Source organism: Zalophus californianus, chromosome 6 (assembly GCF_009762305.2).
Source record: "Zalophus californianus isolate mZalCal1 chromosome 6, mZalCal1.pri.v2, whole genome shotgun sequence".
Classification (NCBI taxonomy): domain Eukaryota; kingdom Metazoa; phylum Chordata; class Mammalia; order Carnivora; family Otariidae; genus Zalophus; species Zalophus californianus.
In genome coordinates this window covers 11,535,076-11,555,651 of record NC_045600.1, presented here as the reverse complement: position 1 = coordinate 11,555,651, position 20,576 = coordinate 11,535,076, and the positions used below count along the sequence as shown (strand labels likewise).

Genomic DNA, 20,576 nt, shown 5'->3' with positions numbered 1-20,576 from the left:
TTGGAGTTTGGCTGCTAAGGGGAGGACATGGGTGTTTGGGTCCCCTGCTCTGCCAGCAGATGCCAGTTAGAGAAGGAGCAGCTGAGGCTGGGGGAGCTTTGGGCCTTGCTCCGAGTCACGGGAGCACAAGAGCCCTGAAGGGACAAAGTGACAAGGGCACCTGCTCTGACCAGGCCAAAGAAGGGCCATGGGACCAGACCCTCTGATGCCTGAGTCCCTGCTGACATTGGGCCTTGGGTCACTTGAGCTGTCTGGGCGCCCACTTGCGACTGCACAATGCCCGTGCCGATGATGGAGCTTGGGGCTGGGCTGTCGGGCGCAAGCATAATGGCAGAGGTGGAGATACCCAGAGCTGACGCCGCGTCGGGCCTTGTTTCCCTGCTGTGATTACTGGTATGGAACAGCTCTGCCTGCCGGGGACTGTCGCTGAGCCCACACAACACTTGAACTTGCGAGTTACCTCTGGGGCCAGATGTTTTCTTGGTTACACGCCAAGTGCAGCACACAGACATCTACCCGGTCACTCTGATCAAATGTGCTAAGTCCTAAAATCAAGGCTACGAAGTGGAAGAATTGTAAGGCGAAGAATTCCAACTGGAAGGTTGGAATGATAGAAAAACAATAGTTAACATTTACTGAGTTGTGCAAAGCACTCAACCCACCTCTCTCTGTCTCGCTATTAGGTAAGGGTTATTCTTACCTTTTTACAGACACCTAAACTGAGGCCCAGAGAAGTAACGTAACTGGCCAGAGGTCACATACCCTAGATTCGAAACCAGGGCTTCTAATACAGCAGACAGGCTTCTTCTGGATGGGTCTTAAGGGATGGGGAGAACTTTATCCCCAACGGTGTACTATAAAAGATTTTAAACATGCAGAAGAGTTGAAAGAATTTTGCAGGGAACACCCATCTACCCCCCCCCCACTTACCCTTAATGTTTTTGTATATTTACTTCAATACATATCTATCTATCCCTCTATCTTTCCATGAGTCCATCTTTTTTTTTTAAGATTTTATTTATTTGTCAGAGAGAGAGCATACGCAGGGGAAGTGGCAGGCCCAGGGAGAAGCAGGCTCCTTGCTCAGCAAGGAGCCCAATGTGGGACTCGATCCCAGGCAGGACCCTGGGATCATGACCTGAGCCAAAGGCAGACGCTTAACCAACTGAGCCACCTAGGCGTCCCCATCTTACTTTTTTTAATGCATTTCAAAGACAGTTTGGGGCACCCCCGAATATGTTAGCATACATATCATTAACTAGAGTTCAGTGTTTATTTCTTGTTCTTTTTTATTGTTTTGCTGTAAAATTTTCGGATGATAAAATGTAAATACGTGTATCTCAGTGTACCACTTGAACGTCATACAAATGGGTTCATGTGGTATGTATTTTTGTGCACCTGGCTTCTTTCAGCACGTTCCTGGGCTCATCCATGTGGTTGTGTGGATCAGCACTTCCTATTGTGTTGGGGGATGTACCACTGTCAGCTGTTCATTCTCCCACTGATGGACACCTGGACCAGTTGCAGGCTATCATGAGTAAAACTGCTAAGAATATTCATGTACAGGTCTTTGTGTGAACATCCACTTTCATCTCTCTTGGGTAGATAGATACCCGGGACTGGATGGCGGGGTCATATGATAGGTGTATGTTTAGATTTATAGAAAACTGCCTTTTTCCGAAGTGATCGTACCAATTTACATTCTTTCCAATAACTCGGGAGAGTTCTGGTTCCTTCCCACCCTCACCAACATGTGATGTTGTCAGTCTTTTTAATTTTCGCCTAGAAATTCTAGTGGTTGTGTCATGGTATTTCACTGTGGCTTTAATTTGCATTTCCCTAATGACTAATGATGTCGAGTAGTCTTTCACCTGCTTATTGGCCATTCAGATGTCTTCTTGGAGGTATTTTCAAATCTTTGGCCCATTTTTAACAATGAACTTGCTTGTTCTTCGTTAGATGTATGCTTTGCAAATATTTTCTCCCCGCCTGTGGTTTGAGTATTCCTTTTCTTCATGAGGTTTTTTTGATAGGCACAAGTTTAATTTGGTATATTTAATTTATCCATCTTTCCTTTTATGGTTCTTGCTTTCTGGTCCAATCCACTAAACTTTTGCCTGCCCATTGGAGAAAATGTTGGTAACAGGGAACCTGAAGGAATCACAGGTGGACAGAGCAGCCTGAGCCTCAGGAGCACCGGCGGGGGGCGGGGGGGGACGGGGAATGCAGGTTTTGCTGAGGGGATGGAGGGCAGCCCTTTGTTGGGGAGTTTACATTGCAGGGTGGGGCTCAGAAAGGGAATGCGTTCAATATTAGGAGACTGGATTGGATCCTTTAGGCAGTGGGAGCCATTGAAGGTTTTAGAGCAGGAAGGGACATGATCATTAAGGGAGAGATGGCATGGTCCCCCTGACACTGGAGCCTGGACGGAGTTTCTCCTTGGTCACCTTGTCCTCAGGGCACAGGTGGGACTTCCACGGAACTGGGGCCAGGGAGCGGCTTCATCTCTATAGATCTTTGAAGATTCTCTGTGGGCCCAGAAGCGACCCAGGTCCCATGAGGTCTTAGTGGGCCCATTTCTTGCTGAGGAAGCTTGCATGTTGGTGTGACCTAGTTGCTAACCAGCAGCCCAGGGAAGGCATTCATATACGTGGACTTAGAGTCAACTCTGCCAGTGGTTCCAGCATCCTTATGGGGACCCCCACACTGCCCCCTCTGACCTCCCCTCGCCCCAACCCCCTAGGCCCAGCACCTGCCAGCCCCCAGGCTTCCCCGAGGTTTCTCCCAGTCAGGTGGCCCAAAGGCCTTTGCTCTTTCCCAAATATCTGCATCCTTGTTACAGCTCAGCATGACCTGACACACTCTAGGTCACTCGATCACCTTGTTTGTCATCTGGCTCCTCTCCTAGAGATGAGGTTTGTTGTTTTTGTTTGGTTTTGTTTGTTTTTTACTCTTGTTCTTTGCTCTAACCCAGTTCCTAGAACATCTGGAGCTTGCAGGACCTCAGAAAAATATCCATAGCACAAGTGAATGGGAGGCAGACCCCCTCCTTTCTCCCAGAGCCTGTTTGTTTGATAATGGCTTTGGTTCTAAGGAGAAGTTGAGGACATTTGTCCCCAAAGCCCAGGCCCTGCCTAGGGGCACCCAATAAATGGAGGAATCTTCCGGGCCACCCGCGGCCCATTGCGCAGATGAGAAAACAGACTCAGAGGGAAAGGACTCGCCAAGGCCTAAGCCTAGTTGGTGGCAGAGAGGAAACGGGAGCTCTCACTCCCAGCCTCCACGAGAGCCCTAATCTGCCCCTGGGGGAGGCCCCCGGCCAAGTGAGGAGGTTTAAAGATGATCGGGAAGCCTTTTGGTGCCAGAAGACAGTTTTGTGTTTCCAAGGGTGGGGATTAGAGGAAACTCACAGGCCTTAGGGTGCTTCTTTTCTGGGTAATTCTGGCCTCCAGCCTCTTAACTTCTTTCCCAGAGGAGATGCTAGGACTGTACTTCAGGGCCCGGGAAGAGCTTGCATCAGTATCAGCTGGGCTGCCTTGGACTTGAACTCCAAATGAGGCCCACTGAGCCCCCGTTCCACAGCCTGTGGACATCCATGGGGCCGCCATACTGCCGCTCCCGGCCCCACAGCGCCTGCAGCTGCCTCAGACCCTCCTGTTGTCCTGGTGGCCGGGCACACTTTCCAGTGTGGACCCAGAGGGGAAATCCACAAGTATCCGTGCACACACAGCATCCGTGAGAAGGAAGGCTTCTCGGAGGATTTGGGAGTGGGGGCGTCAGGAGGGAATATTCGCCAGGACCCAGCCTTTCCCTTTAGGAATTGCTGTTCCCTCCTCAGGACTTTTGGGTCTTGCAGGCCTCTGACCCCCTCTCCCCCACCACCTGGTTCCACTCTCCTGTGCCTTTAACGGGGCTCATCCTGCCCTCGTTCCCCCCAGCAGCTCCTTACAGCAACTGCTAGCCAGGGACGCGGGCAAAGAGAGGCGCTAGCCACATCTTCCTACCTGTATAACTACTTCTCTGTGTCTGATGAAGGTATTCACCCCTGCAGATACCCTGAGAGATTTCGTTCCTTGGAATCAAAACTGGCCTGCCCGTGTATGTAGGGGTCCAGTGGAGTGAGCATTTTGGGGGAGGGTCCGAGATCTCTTAAACCTGACCTCTTTACGGGTTTTTGCTCTTTCTCAGGCCTGTGACTGTCCTCCTTCCCCCTCCCTGACTGTTACATCCTTAACCCCGGTGGGCGGGGGGGGGGGGGGGGGGGGGGCGGGGAATGGACAGAGAGTATTGACTGGGAGGAGACACGAGGGAGCCTTCTGGGAATGTCTGTATCAGCACAATAGAAATATAATGCAAGCCACAAATGTAGTTTTAAATTTTCTAGTAGCCACATTAAAAAAGTAAAAAGAAATAGGTGAAATTAATTTTAATAATGTTTTATTTAACCCAGTATACTCAATCTACTATTATTTCATCATATAATCAATGTAACACATTATTAATGAGCTCTTTCACAGTCTTTTTTTTGCGGATCAAGACTTCACATCTTGTGTGTATTTTACACTCACAGCAGGTCTCAATTCCGTCAACCCACTTTTACGAGCTCAATACCCCCATGTGGCTAGTGGCTGCGTTATCGGCCAGCCCATCTCTATCAGGGTGGTAGTTGCGCATATATATATATATATGAGAATCTGTCTAGATGTATACTAACGACTTGTACGTTTCACTGGAAGTTATACTTCAATTTGAAAGTTTTTTAAAAAATCCTCTGCAGAGCTCTGCTCAAACGCCCCATGTGTTTCCCTGAAGCCAGCCTGGGTTGGAATTAGCTACTTCTGTTACATGGTGCTCCCGTTATATTTATCCCAATCTTCTGCTTCAGCTGGTTGCTTCTGTGTAGATCCAACTCATTTTATTATAAGCACCCTAAGGTGAAGATCATGGTTTATTTATTTTTTAATTCCCCAGAGGACTGGGGCTTCGTCGATGCTAGATGAATGAGCGTGGTTTAATTGAATCTGCATTTGTTATACACAGCTCTGTGGGCTGGCCGCAGGAGGGGCTGATCATTTGATTCTGTTCTCAGTCCCATTCCAGATGTTGGCGAGGGAGAGGGAGAGGAGGATGGCGTGGGGCCTTGTCTGCCAGTCGCCCCGAAGAACTGCCTTCTCCAGCGGGGCATCAGTGTCCTGGAGAAGCTCATCAAGACGTGCCCTGTGTGGCTGCAGCTGGGTCTGGGCCGGGCGGAGGCAGCCAGGATCCTGCTGCAGGAGGCGGCTGGGGTGAGTTGGGGTCTCTTTGCCTTGTGGCTGGTGGTGGGCAGGCACAGCTGCAAGGAGCTGCCCGGGCTCCCACCTAAGCAGCTGGCCTCTGCTTTCCTTTCTTGGGCTGGTCAGCTTTTCGACTGGGGTGTTTTTTTCCAGAACTCAGGAGTGAGAGACTCGTGGGACATCTGGTTCCTGCTTTGGAGAGCAGGTGTCCCCCCTGGAGAACAGGGGACTGTGTGGCTGGCGTGGGCTGTGTGGGCACTGGGGCACTGAAAAGGCAGGACTGACGCTTGGAGAAGTCAGCCACGCATCTGGGACCAGAGGGGATCAGAGCTGGGGGGACCTGAGCAATCATATCACACCCCCTTAGTTGACGTATGAGAAGCAGGGGCTGTGTGATGGAGGCAAAAGGTTTTCTGGAGCCAGGCTCCATGAGTTGAGCCAAGGAGCTTAGATTTTTCTGAGGCTCACTTTTCTCACTTTGAAATGGGGCCGTTAGTGAAGGTACTCTGGTCCGGGTAGTGTGAGCATCACAGAGGAAGAAAGATAGGTAGATAGTGAAATGTGAGTCAGAACCCATCAAACGCCACCCACCCCACGTGTTTTCTCTTACACGCCACTTCCTTTTTAAAAAACATTGAATTTGTTTAATTATAAAAGTGACAAACATGTGTAGTCACTGTAAAAAAAAAAAATCAAGCTGGACAGAAGTGAAGAGTCTTCTCAAAGCTTTTGCCACCTATTCTCTCCCCTCATCTACTTCCCAGAAGTCTTTTTTCGATTTTGTTTGTTATTGAGGTGAAAGTCACATCACAGAAAACGAGCCGTTTTCAAGCACGCTATTTAGTCTGTTCACAGACGCAGCACCGCTGTTTCCAAAACATTTCATCGCCCCGACATAAAGCCCCGCGTCCATTAAAGCAGCCAGGCCTCCTTCCCCTGGCCCCAGCAACCGCCAGTCCGTTGCAGAAACTGTGTTTGCTCCAAGCGCACCGTCTGTCTCTGCAGGCATTATCTGCAGAGTCCCCCGGTGACAGCAGCTGGGGTCCGTCAAGCACTATGTCCCAGGCACTCACCGAAGGTGTGCACACGAATCAGCACCGTGTGTGCTCACGGCAGCCCTCTGACATGGGCATTGCAATCAGACCCATGTTACAGAAGAGGTAAACTGAGATGCAAAGAAGCTGAGTGACCTCTCCCAGGTGACTCAGGGAACAAGTGCTGGAATTTGAACCCAGGCCGTTTGGCTGCTCCTGGGCTATGTAGTACCTGCACGTGCAAAGGGAATCCTACCTTTCAGCCACTGGGCTCACCTTCATTGCGGTAGGTCGTGCTGTGGGCGCTGCGTCTGGGGAAGAGTCCAAGCTCCCACATACATGGGGCTCAGGACGAGGTAAAAATCCATCAAGTAAGCAGTTGTACCCGAAAATCGGAATTACTGGAACTTATGGGCCCTCCAACAAAGTTCCAACCTCCCCTTGCCACAGAGCCCCTACCACGGGGAGTGGGGACCATAGAGGCCGGACAGCCCGCCCAGCCGAATCCTGCCGAGACCAAGGAGGGGGTCTCCTCTGGTTATGGTGGCAGGCGCCCTGTGGGCCAGACCAGCCCCACTGCAGCACCAGGGGCAGCCCGGGAGTCTGCAGATCCCTCTAGAGGGGGCGAGCAGGGAGGGGGCTCCAGGGGCAGTCAGGCTGACTGTTGTCCTCAAGAAAACAAGCTCTGTTGTTTCGTCTCTCCCCACCAAAAGGTTTTCTATTTTGAAAATAATATCGGGGACTCATGCCAGCGAGTGTCCCAGTCAACCAGAGAATCACCCACTTCCCTGTTAGGTTCTGAAGGGGACTTCCCGCCCTTCCGGGGGGGATGCAGCTCAAAAATAGGCCCAAGTGCAAGGTTTGGATGCTGAGGGATGGCCATTTTCTGGGGCTTTCTTGGTCACTAGGGGAGGTGTGTCCTGGGCATGGAAGTAGATGCGGGTGGACAGGACAGCGAGGACCCTTCGTGGCAGAGGCAAGTGCATCTCCAGGGCAGGCTGGGCCGAGCCTAAGTCCTGACTGCTCTGCCCCCAGGGGTCAGCCCTGTCTTCAAAAAGTTTAAGATAAGCCCAAATCAAAATAACAAGAGTGGCTCTAGGTGAAGATTGCTTCTTGATGCGGGACTCTGTACTGGCATTAATGCCAAGTCCTATATGATATCATCTCATTGAATCCTTTTGATAATCCTGGGAGGCCTCTGAATCTATTATCCCCAATTTACAGAGAAGGAAACTGAGGCTAAGTGGAGTGCCCTAGTTTGGGCTTCCCCAGAAGCAGACCCCAGGACAAGGATTTGAGTTCAAGTGGTTAATTTGAGAGGTAACCCCGGCGAAGCCAGCAGGGGAAACAAGACAGGGAAGGGAGGCAGCTAATAAAAGGTATGTGATCATGCAAGTTACCGCAGGCTGCAAGGGGAGCTGGATCCTGCTGGATCCTGCTGGAGCATTCTGGGAACCAGGGTGGAATACATATCTCAAGGCCATCCCACCCAAGAAACTAGCAAGCTCCTTGTCCACTGACTCCTGAGAGCCATTGGTTGAAGGCTGTGGGGTGTGAGGATCTGTGTTCCAGTACCTCCTCTCTGCCCTGAGGATGAGATCTGGCTGTGGCCAGAAAGAGATGCCGAGCTCTGGGGTGATACGGGCAGACTTCCTGGAGGAGGCAGATGCTGAGCTGGGTCCTGCAGGATGGTTGGGCAGGACTGGGTTGGGGGAGCAGAGGGGGTCTGTTGGAGAGTTGGTGGGTCTCCGAGCCAGCCCTGAGGACAACAGAATTGGAGCAGATGCACCTTCTCTTGCCTTCCCTGCCCCCTCCCTCTCTGCCTTGACCCCTGACTCTTTGCATCTGTATTTTCAAGCAGAAGCAAAGCCCAGGGTTCATGCTGTGATTAAGAACGATTGGCCAGCTTTTACCCAGGGTTGTTCTTTGCACAATCTTATCTATCTCCACCACGACTTCTGTCAGGTGGTTGGTGTTGTTAGTGCCCTCATTTCTCCACCGAGGAAGTAAAGGTGAGGAGAGGCTCACTCACTTGCCTGAGGCCACACAACTAGCGAGAACAGAGTCTACGGGGTGTGACCTTCGGCGAAGGCCCTTTGCTGGGTAACTTCATCCCAGCACCGAAACTCAGCCAGGGCAATGCTTTCCTCATTTTTAAAGCTGCAGACAGGGGCGCCTGAGTGGCTCAGTCGGTCAAGTGTCTGCCTTCGGCTCAGGTCACGATCCCAGGGTCCTGGGATCGAGCCCCGCATCGGGCTCCCTGCTCCTCAGGGAGTCTGCTTCTCCCTCTGTGCCTCCCCCTGCTCATGCACTCTCTCTCTCTCTCTCTCCCAAATAAATAAGTGAAATCTTTTTTTTTTAAAAAGTACTTTAAAAAAATGGGGGAAAAAAATGGTGCAGACACCACAGGTGGCCCCCAGGCTGTGAGAGCTCGAAGGGTCTTCAGAGATCGCCTGGACCCCACCTCTCCTGATGAGGAGGACGCTTCCTCCTGTCCAGAGGCGAATGGTCGGGAGACCAGGCATCTGGTTCCTTTGCCCACCCCCCAATATCTCTGTGATCTTGACCATGCCCTACCCCCTCCACCCCTCCCCATCTCCCCTCCCTGCAGCCTGCTTCTCTGATAAGGTATTGGGAACATACTGGCCCATTTTTGATTTCTGTGTATCCAGAAACAAGGCAATCAAAAAGCCGCCTTTATTCATTCTTCACCCAAATGGTGCTTTTTTTTTTTTAAGTTTAATTTTAGAAATTTTAGATTTACAGAAGAGTTGCAAAGACAGTATAGTGAGTTCCCGAATACTCCTCACCCAGTTTCTGCTACTGTTAACATCTGACACTGGTAGGATACATTTGTCACAATTAATGAAGCAAGTTTGATACATTCATATGAACTAAAGCACTAAAGCCCCTAGATTTTACCTAATGTCCATTTTCTGTTGCAGCATCTCATGCAGTGCACCATCTTACATTTAGTCATTGTGTCTCCTCAGGCTCCTCTAGGCTGTGAGAGTTTTTCAGACTTTCTTTGTTTCTGATGTGGCCTTGACAGGTTTGAGGAATACAGGTATTTTAAGGTATTCTGTAGGGGGTCCCTCTCTTGGGATTTATCTGATGGTTAGACTAGGGTTATGAGTTTGGGGGCGGCGGAAGACACAGAAGTAAAGTGCCTCTCTCATCACATCATGTCAGAAGTACCTACTATCAATATGACTTATCACTTACTATCCGTGTTTACCTGGATCACCCGGCCCAGGGGCTTGTCAGCTTTCCCCTCTGTAAAGTGAACCTTTCCTCCCCTTAGGCTGCCCTCTTTGGAGGGAAGTCACTCTGCATAGCCCATCGTCAAGGAGTTAGGGAGTCCTTGACTATCTACATAAATTATTTGGAGTTCTTCTGCACAAGAGATGTGTCTCATCTTCACTCATTTATTTATTACATCATTTACTTGTAGCAATATGGACTCGTAGATATTGCCTTTCTGCTTTGGGTTATAATCCAATACTACTTTAATGATTCTGTTGCTCAGATTGTTCCAGCTTTGGCCATCGGGAGCTCCTTCGGTTGGTTCCCGTGTCCCTTTGACATACGGCCACCATTGCGCGTGTGTGTGTGTTTGGTTTTTGGGGCACTTCCTTACTTTCTGGCACCGCATGCTCCAGGATTGTCTTGTATATTCCTTGTCCCAATCCTAGAATCAGCCATTTCTCCAAGGAGCTCCGTTTCCTTTTATTAGAGAATAATATTAGAAAGCAAGATCTGGGTGTTATGTGTGTTTATTGCTACTGGAGTGCCATGGCTTGGAGGACAACAGATAGTTTTTAATGAAAGAAATCTCTCTTAAGGTTGCTTTTCGTAGTGGGGGGTTAGCTCAAGAGTTGGAGTAGCCTGTATGGTGATACGGACCAGCCATGTAGGTGGTTCAAGGCACCTTCCCCAGGTGTGAGCCCAAGGAATGCCAATTCCATTCAAGATTAGTTTGGAAGAGCATCAGTGCAGCCCCTCTCTTGCCCCTTCCGGGGCGAGGAGAGAAGCACGGTCAACAGTTCCCGCAGGTCTGTTGTCCCTTAGGCACCCTCTCTCATCTTTCCAACAGCCCTGCAGAGCAGGGGGCAGCCTTCCTATTTTATAAGTGAGGAAAGTCAACTCTGATGGTAAGGAGCCTACCCTGTGTAATCGGCTGCTAAATGCCGAAGTGTGACTGGAATTCACCAACTGACTGCCTTCAAAGGCTTTAAAAATGTCTCGGCCTCATTCCCAGAAATGCTGATTTTTTTTTTTTTTTTTTTTTTTTTTTTGGTTTGGAGTAGAGCTCAGGCATCAGCATGTTTTAAAAAGCTCCCCTGGGGGGGGCGGGGTGCCTGGGTGGCTCAGTCGTTAAGCATCTGCCTTCGGCTCAGGTCATGATCCCAGGGCCCTGGGATCGAGCCCCGCACTGGGTTCCCGGCTCAGCAGGGAGCCTGCTTCTCCCTCTCCCACTCCCCCTGCTTGTGTTCCCTCTTTCTCTCTCTGTGTCTCTCTCTGTCAAATAAATACATAAAACCAAAAAAAAAAAAAAAAAAAAAACAACAACAACCAAAAAAACTCCCTAGGTAATTGAGAAACTGCCCTCCGTGCCAGGCTACCACTTCATTAGAAGTAATGAGAAAGGTGGGCCACATGTGTCCAGAGTGGGCTCTGGCCACTGACCCACTGGGCCACCAGCCTCCAGAGACCCGGCAGCCCCTGAGCTTCTGGCCTCTGGGAAGAACCAGCCACTTCTGTGACTGCTCCAATGGGCATGATTGGAAAGTTTCCCCCAAGCAGCTGGAAAATAGTCCTAAAATAACCAAAGTAGAAAAGCAGACAGCTCTGGAGTGTCCAGGCCAAAAATGGATAGTAGCAGTAAAATCATTATGGTGTACTGGGCTTGGGGTTATTATATATTTATTTGGAGAGGAGGAGGGGCCTGTGGAGGCTGCATCATTCTCTCCCTAAGCATATTCTGTCCTAGCTGTTATGGAAATCCGTTTGTCTTTCCAAAAACCCACCCTGGCTAAGGGTAGACGGGGCAAGGCTCCTACAGCCGGCTCTTCCAACCTCGTGGACTGCAGTCATTTCCCCGGGAAACTCAGTGCCAGCCTCTCAGGATCTGGGAAAGACCCCAGGACGCTGCTCTGGGAGAGTATCTTCTAGAAGAGAGGAGTCCTGGGACCCTTCAGCCCCCTGCCCTCACTAGACTGGAAAAGCCAGCTCAGAGAGGGGAAGTGACTTGCCAAAGGACACAGCAAACCAGGGGCAGAACTAGGAGGGCCACCAAATGTCCTGCCTTTCAGCCCCACACTCTGATGGCTACCCCACAGCTGTTTTGGGGGTGGGGATGGGAGAATCCTAGCTCTTCAAAGAAAACTGGACCCCAGAGTGGGCATGGCCCAGTCAGTTTGTATAATTGCAGGAAGAGAGTTCTTCTGCTTTCTGAGAGTTTCTAATGCAGGGCACTGGGGAAGCTGACAAAAGCGGGGGGCAGAGGGGAGAGGGAACAGAAGGAGGAGATGACTCAGATGTCAGCTCAACAAGGCACCAGACCGTGTTGTTCCCATAGAGGGGAGAGGCTGAGTGAGGACCCTGGGGCACAGCAAGATTTGTTGGCGGCCTGGTTAATCGGGGAAGACTTTTAGGAGCAGTGGGGGAGGATGGGGGAATGACTGAACTGTTCCACCCTGGGAAGCCCCCAGGGAAGTGTCCTGCAGGGGGACCAAAAGGGCCCCTCGTCCCTCACTCCCCACGTTGAGCTTCACCCTTCACTCTACACTGATGCCTGAAGCCTGGAGCTGCTAATGAGGGTATCTGTCCTCATCCCGGGTGCCTGGTGTCTCACCGTGCTTCCTTTCTGACTCATGGAGCCGCCCATGAACCGCTGAAGATAGGAATGCTACCTTCTTGCAGGAGGGGGTTCTGTGCCATTTGTCCTCGGGACGCGAGGCAGGTAGAGGAGCCCTGGGGAGGGGGGGCACCATATACCGAGGCTTATTATGTAGCTGACATTCTACTGAAGGCACCTGCACAGGTCTTTTAATAATCACTCGAGGCAGGAGAGGCTGGGTGGCTCAGTCGTTAAGTGTCTGCCTTCAGCTCAGGTCGTGATCCCGGGGTCCTGGGATCGAGCCCCGCATCGGGCTCCCTGCTCCGTGGGAAGCCTGCTTCTCCCTCTCCCACTCCCCCCTGCTTGTGTTCCCTCTCTCGCTGTGTCTCTCTCTGTCAAATACATAAATAAAATCTTAAAAAAAAAAATAATCATTCGAGGCAACTGGGTCAGCTGGGAATGCTTTCAGCTTCAAGTAACAACAAACCCAGCCTATGGTAGCTTCAGCCGTAAAGCCACTACTGTTCATCTAATGAGAAATCTGGAGGTTGGGGTCCAGGATTAGTTTAGCAGCTAAGTGATATCCTTAGAACCCGGGGTGTTTTCACCTTTCTGTTCCCCATCTTCAAGGTGTTGGCTTTTTGGCCTCTGATTTGTCACTTCATGGTGACAAAATGGCTGCTGCAGCCCCAGCCATCTCACTCATTCAAAGGCGAGAGGTCACAGGCAAAAGGCTTTCTTCTCCTAGCAGTCTTTTTGTCAGGGAACAAATATTTTTTTTAGATGCCCTTTTGGTCACCCCCTAACTTCAAGGGAGGCTGGGAAAGGGGGTGAGTGACAAAAAGGAGCAGAATAACCCTGACTGGCTTTTGACCAAACCCTTCTGCGGGAGGATACATTGCACCCAGATCGGAATTGGGGTCAGTTGGCAAGAAAGGGAAAAGGCTAGTTCTTGGGGAGCTGATAGCGACTGTCCCTGGCAGAAACTCTTACGAGCGCATTTTCCAGAGGAAGAAGCAGCCCCAGGGAGACCACACAGCTCAGAGTAGCTGAGCTAAGGACCGAACTCAGAGCATCTGGCCCCAGAGGCCGCAGGCCGAAGTCATACATGGAAGGGCCCCAGGCCCACTGCTCTGAGCGTTCCCCTTTCCCTCTCTTTCTGTTGCTCCTCCCCCCATACTTTTCCCATCTGTACAATGGGGTAAAATACTCCAAGCCCCAGGGAGAGCGTTGGTGCAAAGTACCGAAAACATCTAGCCTGATGCCTGGCATACAACGCATGCTCAGCTGACACTCAGTGGGTGGGTTAGGTTGGAGGATGTGACCTGCGGTGGTCACAAACTTGACCTGAAGGTCACCGACCTTGCGTTCTTGTCCTGGTTCTGCCACTAACGACTGACGTGGCCTCAGGAGGTCTCTGTCATTTCTGGCTCTTGGTTCCTCTGGCTGGAGAGTGGGGAGCTGGGCACATCACCGGCTTTCAAACTCCCCCCGCCCCGAGCTCTGGGGACCCCTCCGCAGCACCTCCTAGAAGGAAGAGAGGAGCAGGTACCCAAAGGATGGGGCCCCTGTCCATACACCTGGTGGCTCTATCATTAGTGACTATTACAGAACAAATCACTTCAAACTTCAGTGGCTTAAAACGGCCACCATTTGATTTGCTCACGATTCTGTGGGTTAGCAGTTTGGGCTGGGTTCTGCTGAGCAGCTCTACTGCTGGTCTCACCTGGGGTCAGTCATGCAGCCGCACTCAGCTGGCAGCTCAGCTGGGGCTGGCTGGCCTGAGGTGGGCCTACTCACTTGGTTGGGGTGGGCTGCTGGCTGGGCCATGTGATTCCAGCGGACTTACTCCGGGGTCTTCACGTGACAGCTATGGTCCCAAAGGATGAGCGTGGAGGCTGACCTGCCTCTTACAGCCTAGGCTCAGAACCCCACAGTGCCCTATGCGCTGCATTCTTTTGGTCAAAGCAAATCCCAAGGCTACCCCTTCCAGGTGTGGGGAAATCTGATGCGAGAAGCTGCAAGGAATTTGTGGCCATATTTAATCTACCACACAGGAGAATGATCTGTGAGTCCCTTTTTCCTATCTCTCCCTCTGGAAAAAGATACATAGGAATCATCTTGCTAATAATTATTTATTTATCAAATGAGATTATGCATATAAAAATCTTAGCATGTGGTTTAGTGCTCAGTAAATGAGAGCAGTCCACTCTAACAATAAAGATCGTAAGTACTTTTTATTAAGTGCACACTCGGTGTCAGGCCTTTGATGTACACAGTCAGCAATTCTCCCAGCAACCCTGAAAGATGGATATTATCATTCTCATGCTCACATGAAGAGATTGAGACCCGGAGGACTCAAGGCAGCTCGTCCGTGGATCCACAGCTAGTGCGTAGTGGAGCTGGGATTTGGGTCCCCCTGCATCTCTCAAAAGCTAGCCACAGGGGGTAGAAAGAGAAGCCAAGGGGGCTTGAAGAATTTGCCCATGGAGCCCCCAAGGGTGTTGGAGCAAGAGCGCTGGGCGGCCCACCCAGCCCTTCAGCCTCCTGTGCACTCATCTGCAACCACCATTGTGGACAGACCCTCCTTAGGGGATAGGCCAAGGCCACCCCGAGGTGGAGCATATGAGATTCCCCATGACCTAGAAAGCCAGGGGTCACTATGCATTATTCCTTGCTTTACTACACAGCGACGCTGCATCTGGGGTGCTGTCTGGGGATCTTTCCCAAAAGAGACCCTGTGACTAGCTGAGCAGCTAAGCCTCCCCAAAGGGGAACACGGAACAGACTCTCTTGTTCCAAAGGACAGTGGCCCAGGCGGACCCTTGTCCGTGTCCCCCTTCCTCAAGGCCTACTAGGCAGGAAGGGTCAGAGGTCTCCTCCAGCTTCCCTCCCCATCCTGCCCTACTAGCCGATAGCCTCTCCCCCTGCTCCCCCCCCATCTTCCCCCAGTGCCTTATCTTGGCTTTTCAGATAAGAGCCCCAGGACTTGGCCATGGTAGAAGGAAGTGCCACGTGAGGCTTTGTGGCCGTGCAGAAAGGGAGGGTGTTGGGCATTCAGACTTGGGGACTGGTCGGAACCCAGCCTGGGGGACTTTCCATCCCTGTCCACACCCCTGCCCCCCAATGAGTAGATGACACACACATGACAGCAATAAAGAAGCGAGGTGCTCCCGGTGACACCTGGGTCTGCGTCCTGCTTTGGTGCTTCCCATCGGCATGGCCCTGGGTCTGTTCGGCCTCTCTATGCCCAGAGTCTTCCCCTGTCAAGGATGGATAGTAAGTCCCTGCCTCATGGGGCTGCGGTGAGGAGTGGGGCCAAACATAAGGAAGGAGTCTGGCCAGAGCACAGGTGGGAGCCACTGTTCCAGCCTCGGGCTCCTTACCACTCTCCCAAGGAGACCCCTCCTGGTTCTTTTTCGCAATTAACACGAGTAGCAGACTGATCCCCAGTTCGCTACGGAGCCTGAGACTGGGAGACTGAAGAACAAAACCCAGCTGTGGGAGGGCAGGGGGCAAACGGAGAGTTAATCCTCAGGGAGCATCAGTGGAGACCCGATTACCCCACTGGGGGCTTTCCTGTGCAACCCCAGGATTTCCAACACGGAGGGGCGGGGCTGTGGTTGGGTTCTGGTGCCGTTATCCCCACTGACAGATCAGGGAAGCCACAGAATTACCCAGGGCCACGGAGCTCATGACTGGCTGCTCGGGGCCCTCTGGGAGCCTAAGAAAGATATAGATTGTGACAGACTGACTCTCCTCCCAGCTGGAGCAGTTCCTGTCCATGGGCTCCTGTCTTCTCTTTCTCTCGGTGAGGGTGGAACACAACACCGAGGTGTCAGCAGAGTGAAGAAATCTAGAAATAAGTGCGTGCTGGGTATGCAAGAGCCAATTAGCTTGCAGGGCAGCGTCAAGGAGGTCCCCGGTTGAGGCCAGCAACCATGCTTGGTCATTGCAGTCAACCTAGGGAGAGATCAGTGCGGGTCAAAAGAGTCAAGGAAGAAGGCCAGGCCAGTAGAGGAAGAAAGAAATCTACATTGGACTGTGGCCCTGGCCCTTTGTAGGTCTCTCTCTCTCTTTCTCACTCTCTGACAAAGAGTCCATCCTTCTCATCTTCGATTCTCTTCTATTTTATTTTGGAAAAAATAAAAACAGTGGGTGGCATTTGCATCCATGGGTCATGACCCACAGTTTGAGAAACACAGGCCCTCCTTCCTGTGCCATTCCTGACACTCGAGGTCGGAGAGAGGCAGCTCAGCTACGTGCATAGCCTCTGAACAAGGGACCCATCTGGGCAGGTGTCCCCATACATAGGCACCACATGTGTAAAGGGTGTGCTTTCCCTGCAAAGACAGAACCCCCCCAGTTTGGTTTCACTTTGGGGCACCAGCCTCAGCTCCCACCCCGGCTCAGGATCAAGGATCTGGGTTTGCACTGTCGGCCTTCCTGGGGGCACCACCAGCTGTGGCTCAGGCCTCCCGTCCCAGAGTTCCAGGTGGGAGGCCGTGGGGCAGCCCAGAGTTCATTCAATCCATACTCACCCCCCCCACACACACACACTCACTCACTCACTCTGCTCCAACAACAATTCTCCAACTCCAGTGGGGTGCCCCACAATTCAACCCCATTCTGACACTACCCGGAGTGAGTGCAGGCCTCAGAAGTTAAAGGTCAGGGTCCCCAACAAGGCTGCCCAGACTTCAGGTGCCAGACAGAAGTGGAGTCCCCAGGTTGCCCACACTCACACTTCGAACTCGGCTGCAAACACGACCCCCCTTCAGGGTTGACAATTTGCTAGAATAACTCTGGGAACTTCCTGAAAGCACTATTTCTGTTGACCCTTTTATTCTAAAAGGGCCCAACTCAAGAGCAGCCAATGACAGGGACAAAGAGGGGTGAGGTCTGGGGTGGGGAGGGGCACACAGAGCGCCCACGCCCTCCCGCGGCAGATTCTGGGCACGTCTATGTTTTCACCAACGAGGAAGCTCCAACGGAGTCTGAGTGCCCAGGGCTTCCACTGACTTTTATCTCACAGACCGGATGGACTAACCTGTTGGCCATCCCTGCTCCAGCTTCTCTCCCCACCGGAGGAGGTCGAGGTGGGCCTGGGAGTTCCAACCCTCTATTCTCCTGGCTGGCTCTTCTGTGACCAGACCTTCCTTTTGCCACTAGGGGCCCACCTTGAGTCACCTGTTAGTGTGAACTCAGGTATGGTTAGAAGCAGCTCATTATGAATAATAAAGGACACTTATCACCCAGGAACTTCCAAGGGTTTTTGAAGCTCTGTGCCAGGAACCGGGGACAAAGACCAGATCTACTTGTTATTATACTACACTCACCCACCCCACTCACAGACTCGCCCTCGCGTTCCCTCACACACAGCTGGTTCCCACCGGCCTAGGGGGGCAGAAGGCAGCTTGACCTTGGACCTCTGAAGGAGAGGCCAGGTGACCTCTTTTCTTTGAAGCGCAGCGTGTTCCTGGGGTCAGATCAGGCTCAGGAGAACGCATCAGCTCGGGATGCCACAGCTCTGGGTAGGGAGGCATCCTCCCTGTGTGCAGAGGCATCTAGAGGTGAGCTGGCCTCCAGCTGGGTCCCCTAAGGAGGGCCACCTTCCAGGCTGGGGCACATTTGCAGGCAGCACCCCACCTGCATTTTCACCCCCAGAAGCCTTCCTCCCATCCTCCCCCATCCCCTCCCGTCCTCTCCTGTCCACTCGAGGTTCTCATGTTCTCTCCACCCTGCCCTGCTCCAGGAGAGGGGCTGTAAACTTTCAGCCACAGTCCAGTGACTCATGGGCTCATGGTGTCACTGCTCCCAGAGGGACACAGCCTCTCTGGGCCAGGTCCAGGGGGTACAGGGGTGGTGGAGTGCCAAGGGGGAATCCGAGGGGAAGGGCCTGAGCTCGAATCCCAGCTCTAGCACTTACTAACCTAGTAGTCTTGGGCATGACTTGCCTCTCTTTACCTCAGTTTCCCCATCTATAAAATGGGGATAATAATAATAACACTCCCCCCCCCATAGCTTTAGTAAAAGAACTAAGTGAGATGGAATCTAATCACCTGGGGTTAAGGCTCGAGGCAGACTAGGGAGGCAATATGTATGTGGTAGCTCCTACTAATCAATAATAATATGTTGTATTAACAATTATAATAACAAAGCAACATGATAATAGTCATCAATAACAATGGCAGAGAATTTGGAGCATCACAAAAAGGGTGGAGGACAGTGTGCCTTGGTGGGCAAAGGGAAGAAGTGGCATCTTAGTGGTTCTCCAGAGCCTCTCATGCCTGGGTCCACGTCCACGGGGATGTTGCAGTGGCTACCCAACCTTCCCTCAGCAACTTTGGCCAGACTCCCGGTCTTCCAAGCTCCAGCCCAGGTACTTGGGGCCTGAATGGGAGAGGCTCAGACCCCAGGGTTGGGGGGAGGGTAGAGGTGAGCATACATGCTGGGGTGTGAGTTGAAAATCAACATGACTCCCCGTGCCTTAGAGCTTCACTAAGTGCGGATGCAGGACCACTACCCATATCAGAATCCCCCGATTCTGGGCCCCACCCACCCAACAGCATCCGAGGGCTGGGGCACGGGAACCTGCCTGTTAAACACCCCTGCCAAACTCTGCGTCTACAACACAAAATTCTTTGGGGAGCATTGATTTAGTTAGACCTCCTCTGTAGGCATATGAGAAATGGAGATTCAGGAGCCAGGGGACATGGGCCAGGTGATACATGGCTCTCAGGGCAGAATCCCCAGTTCTCCGGAGGAATGCTTGACTCCCCCACACTGCCTCCTTGTTTCTGGAACCTTCTGGATGACTTCCACCCCACTGTTGTCCTTCTAACCTTCACCCAAATCTTTGATTCATGGAGTTGCCCCCCTTCTTCCATTGCAGACGTTCCTGGTCCGTCGGGACAGCGGCTTGAAGCACCTGGTGCTCTGTGTCCACTTCCCTTCCCTGAACGAGGGCTCGTCCGAGGTGCTCGAATACACCGTTAAAGAAGAAAAATCGAGTAAGTACCTGTCTTCCTGTGTCGTCCCCGACCACACAGCAGCAGCAGCAGCAGATGCTACACCATGCAACCACAGACACTCCCAGCAGGCCAGAGGGGTTTAAAATTAGAAGAAGTGGGGAGCTTTCAATCCCACGAAGTTATTTGGCCGGATCTGTTGTGAACTCAGTTTATCAGTTAAGTCAGTATGAGCTTCCGCTCACACATGTCATGGCATGGTGGCTTTGCTTCCTCGTGGTCTCTGTGAAGTTTCTTCTTGTCAGCTCAGGCTGGAGAAAAGAAGAAAAGGAGAGGAACTGTCTGGGTCCCTGGTCCTAGAGACAGCTCAGCACACATGCAAACCATGATCTTAGACAAGTCACTCAACCTCCCTGAGCCTGTTTTCTCATCTGTCAAATGCACATAATAGTCGCTATTCTGCCTAAGTCACAGGGCCTTTGTGAGGGTCAAACAGGCAAGCACTTTGGAAGCCAAAAATCCCGCGTGTGCACAGGGTTGCCAGGGGCCTGGGCCCCGGTGGGAAAATGTCTGGGGGACTCCGATCAAGGGCAGGTTTGTATTGCAATGTATATGCAATATATGCAATGAAAGGATCCGGGCCTCTTATGGGTATTAAAGTATTAAGCTCCAAAAAGCCTAGAAATTAGAAGAATCTGTAGAACATTCCAGGCATCAGCTTAGGTTCTCTTATAAATCCATGGGGTTATGGGAAGTTTTTTACCCTTAGTTAGAAGCAGAGTGAAAAGAGTTAAAGAAGATGATAAAATATGTATTAAGTATTTCATAAATATTATATATTCATATCACATATATAATAAATACTTGAGAGATATTTATTAAATATTTTGGACTAGTTGTTTCTCAAGAAGCACTTGGCCCAACACTGGGAGGATGCACAGATGAGTAAGCCCTGGCCTCAAGGGTCTCCCAGTCTAGCTGGGGCAGACGTGATGGGGTGGGGGAGACACAGACATCAGTACTTGCTGTGCAATGTGACAAGTGTGACTGCAGAAGGACCCCTGGCTGAGGGACAGAGGGGATGCCGACCACAGCGGGAAGCATTCCAAGAGGGCCTCAAAGAGGAGAGAATACAGGCTGGGTCCTTCGGGGTGACCAGTGGGCATTCTTTCAGTGAAAAGCGAATCTTCTAGCTCCAGAGGTGGACGAGAAAGTGAAAGCAGAAACAGGTTGCTTTTCTTGCTACAAGGGGGCCTTGCCATAGAGACCCTGATTCATTGTGTGGTCAGCACAGAGTTACTGAGTGTCACCCCTATGTCAGGAGCTGCTCCACTGTTGGGGACACAGCAGGGGACGAAACACAGCCCCTGCCCCTCTGAGCTCACATTCAGTCAGGTGGAGGGAGGAGACAATAAAAAAGTAACAATACAGGGTGACCTTGAGATGAAGAATCACG

The 20,576-nt window shown here is 51.6% G+C and overlaps 1 protein-coding gene across 1 annotated transcript in view; it reads left to right on the top strand.

The window, feature by feature from the left end:
* Positions 1-20,576, top strand: part of RIN3 (Ras and Rab interactor 3) — a 119,835-nt gene that overhangs the window by 31,614 nt on the left and 67,645 nt on the right. Inside the window, exons 2-3 of the mRNA XM_027571533.2 lie at positions 5,090-5,285; positions 19,045-19,162. Coding sequence (XP_027427334.1) covers positions 5,090-5,285; positions 19,045-19,162 — 314 coding nt within the window. The remainder of the gene's footprint in view (positions 1-5,089; positions 5,286-19,044; positions 19,163-20,576) is intronic.